Source organism: Myotis brandtii, unplaced genomic scaffold, assembly GCF_000412655.1.
Source record: "Myotis brandtii unplaced genomic scaffold, ASM41265v1 scaffold403, whole genome shotgun sequence".
Classification (NCBI taxonomy): domain Eukaryota; kingdom Metazoa; phylum Chordata; class Mammalia; order Chiroptera; family Vespertilionidae; genus Myotis; species Myotis brandtii.
The window spans coordinates 238,408-240,985 of NW_005365474.1; the positions used below are offsets into that span (position 1 = coordinate 238,408).

General features: G+C 61.8%; 1 protein-coding gene across 1 annotated transcript in view; it reads left to right on the top strand.

Annotated features, from left to right (window-relative positions):
- The window catches only part of PUS1 (pseudouridylate synthase 1), a gene marked incomplete at its 3' end in the record, with an annotated part of 4,572 nt that extends 1,997 nt beyond the window's left edge, over nt 1–2,575 (top strand). The window contains exons 2-5 of the mRNA XM_014545350.1: nt 157–269; nt 1,316–1,453; nt 1,798–1,900; nt 2,106–2,575. Of these exons, the coding sequence (XP_014400836.1) occupies nt 157–269; nt 1,316–1,453; nt 1,798–1,900; nt 2,106–2,575 (824 nt within the window). The remainder of the gene's footprint in view (nt 1–156; nt 270–1,315; nt 1,454–1,797; nt 1,901–2,105) is intronic.
- Nucleotides 2,576–2,578: the final 3 nt, after the last annotated feature.

Below are 2,578 nucleotides of genomic sequence, written 5' to 3' on the forward strand. Positions count from 1 at the left end.
GGGGGAAGGGCCGGAGCCCCGCTCTTGTGCGACGCGCTTCGGGCGAGGCTGAGATGGCAACCCCAGCGCTTGGACCTGGCTGCATCCATGGGAGATGCCGCACCAGGGCGTTGGCTGCTCCCACGGTAGTCGCAGGCCCGCCCTGCCGCTGACCAGGGTCCTGGCCGCGGGCGTGTGATTGGCGCTCTCCGCGCCTGGCAGATGCTGGGACCCGAGACCCAAGCGCAGCCAGGAAGGCCCCCTGGAGTCAGCTGCCCGCGGGCAAGCAGGTGCCCTTTTAGGCGTCTCTCCCCAGCTCCCCAGCTGGGTCCTTTTCGGGAAAGGCAGACGGTGCCCCCCAAAGGCACATAGATTTTCTTGCTCCTGGTGCTCAACTCTGGTCAGCCTGACTCACAGTGAGAAATAAATTCACTGCTGGGTCGGGGTGTCTAAGTGAAGGAAGTTTGGACAAAGGTGGTGTCACCTTTACTGGGAATAGTGGTAGGAAGTTACTTTGTATCCTGTTTTAATTTTGAAAAGCACAGGCTGCACCATGAAGCCAAGTTCATGCCCGACAGCGGTAGCCCTGGGTGTTTGTGGGAGCTGACCGTCCGCCTGTGCCGCTCTTTGACCCGGAATGCTTTTCTGAGGGTGATTTTGGTTACGTGAATTTTGCCTTAGGGCACTGTCTTAAGAATTTAGAGAGAAAGCTCCATCATCTTCCATTTGCCTCAGTTTCCCCATCAGGGAAATGGGTGGAGAGTGACAGTAGCGCACAGGGCGGACAGAAGGACAGATTGAGATGGGAGGGAGGGGGTTGTTATCACTGTTTGTTTGTTTTTTAGAGAGAGACTTCAACTTGTTGTTTCACTTAAACTGGCAAGTTGTTTCATACAGGCTGTGCATGAAACAACGGGTTTAAGACAGGGATGCCAAACCCAGCCCCAGCTGGCAATATCCCGGGTGTGTTCCTCTGAGCGAGGGGCCGGCCTCCCTGCAGTGATGAGGGAGGGGGTCCCTCTGCATTGGGGGCTGCAGACAGACGTGTCCAGCGGCAGGAGGGGGCTGGGTTCAGAGCTGGCAGGTGCAGGACACGGCGACACCTGCTGTGGGCTGTTCCGCCGCTGCCCAGGGTGGGGGTTCCTGGAGACTCTGGGTACCCTCAGGTGGCTTCCCCCCTTCCCCTGGGAAGGGGACGAGCCGCATGGCCACAGGTGCGGTCCCCATGCTGCGGGCGCGGGCACGCTGTGCCTGCCCCCACCTGCTGGAGCAGTTTGGGCCCTCTCTCGTGGTCGGTGACCACACGAAAACCCACGTCTTCTCTTCTCTTCCTCAGAGGAATGTCGGGTCCTCGCAATTCAAGACCATTGAGGATGACCTGGTGTCGGCCCTGGTCCGGTCGGGCTGTATTCCCGAGAACCACGGCGAGGACATGAGGAAGATGTCGTTCCAGCGGTGCGCCCGCACAGACAAGGTAGGCGGCGTGCCGTCTGGTTTCCACGGTCCACGGATCCCCTGCTCCGCCTCACCGTTCTGTCACCTGAGTCGCGTGGCCATTTCCCCCAGTGGCCGAGGGTCACCTCCGAGCTGGGACTTTCTTTCCCATCCACACGATGTCATACGTTACGCGGCACTCGCCCCCGTGGTATATAGAGCGTTGTTCTGGTGCCTGGTCATTCCCTGCGGATGCATCTCTGAAAGCAGGACTCCTCCGGGAAAAGATGTAACCACTGCGTGGGCCGTCTGCCCAAGCGACCCCGCGTGGTGCTTGCAGAGCCGGCCCCAGCTGGCCCCTCACACCCTGTGCCTCCTTTGCAGGGCGTGTCCGCAGCTGGGCAGGTCGTGTCCCTGAAGGTGTGGCTGATTGACGACATTTTAGAAAAGATCAACAGCCACCTCCCATCTCACATTCGAATACTGGGTAAGCCCTGCAGCACTCGACTGAAGTGCTCACGTTGGGGTCAGTGCCGGGCGCGCCTGACGAGCCCCCGGCCCCGGCCCCTCGCCAGCCCAGGTCTGACAGACACCAGGTCGTGTCCCCGCGGGTGTGGGGTGTGGGGTTCGGGGTTCAGTGTCAGGACAGGGCCCTGGCGTGTCTGAGACCTTTGTCCTCGTCGCTCCCCCAGGACTGAAGCGCGTCACGGGCGGCTTCAACTCCAAGAACAGGTGCGACGCCAGGACCTACGTCTACATGCTGCCCACGTTCGCCTTCGCGCACAAGGACCGCGACGCGCAGGACGAGACGTACCGGCTGAGCGCCGACACGCTGCGGCAGGTGAACCGGCTGCTGGCCTGCTACAAGGGCACCCACAACTTCCACAACTTCACCTCGCAGAAGGGGCCCCGGGAGCCCAGCGCCCAGCGCTACGTCCTGGACATGTTCTGCGAGGAGCCCTTCGAGCGGGACGGCATGGAGTTCGCGGTCATCAAGGTCAAGGGGCAGAGCTTCATGACGCACCAGATCCGGAAGATGGTGGGCCTGGTGGTGGCCATCGTCAAGGGCTACGCGCCCGAGGACGTGCTGGAGCGCAGCTGGGGCGAGGCCAAGGTGGACGTGCCCAAGGCGCCGGGGCTGGGCCTGGTCCTGGAGCGCGTGCAC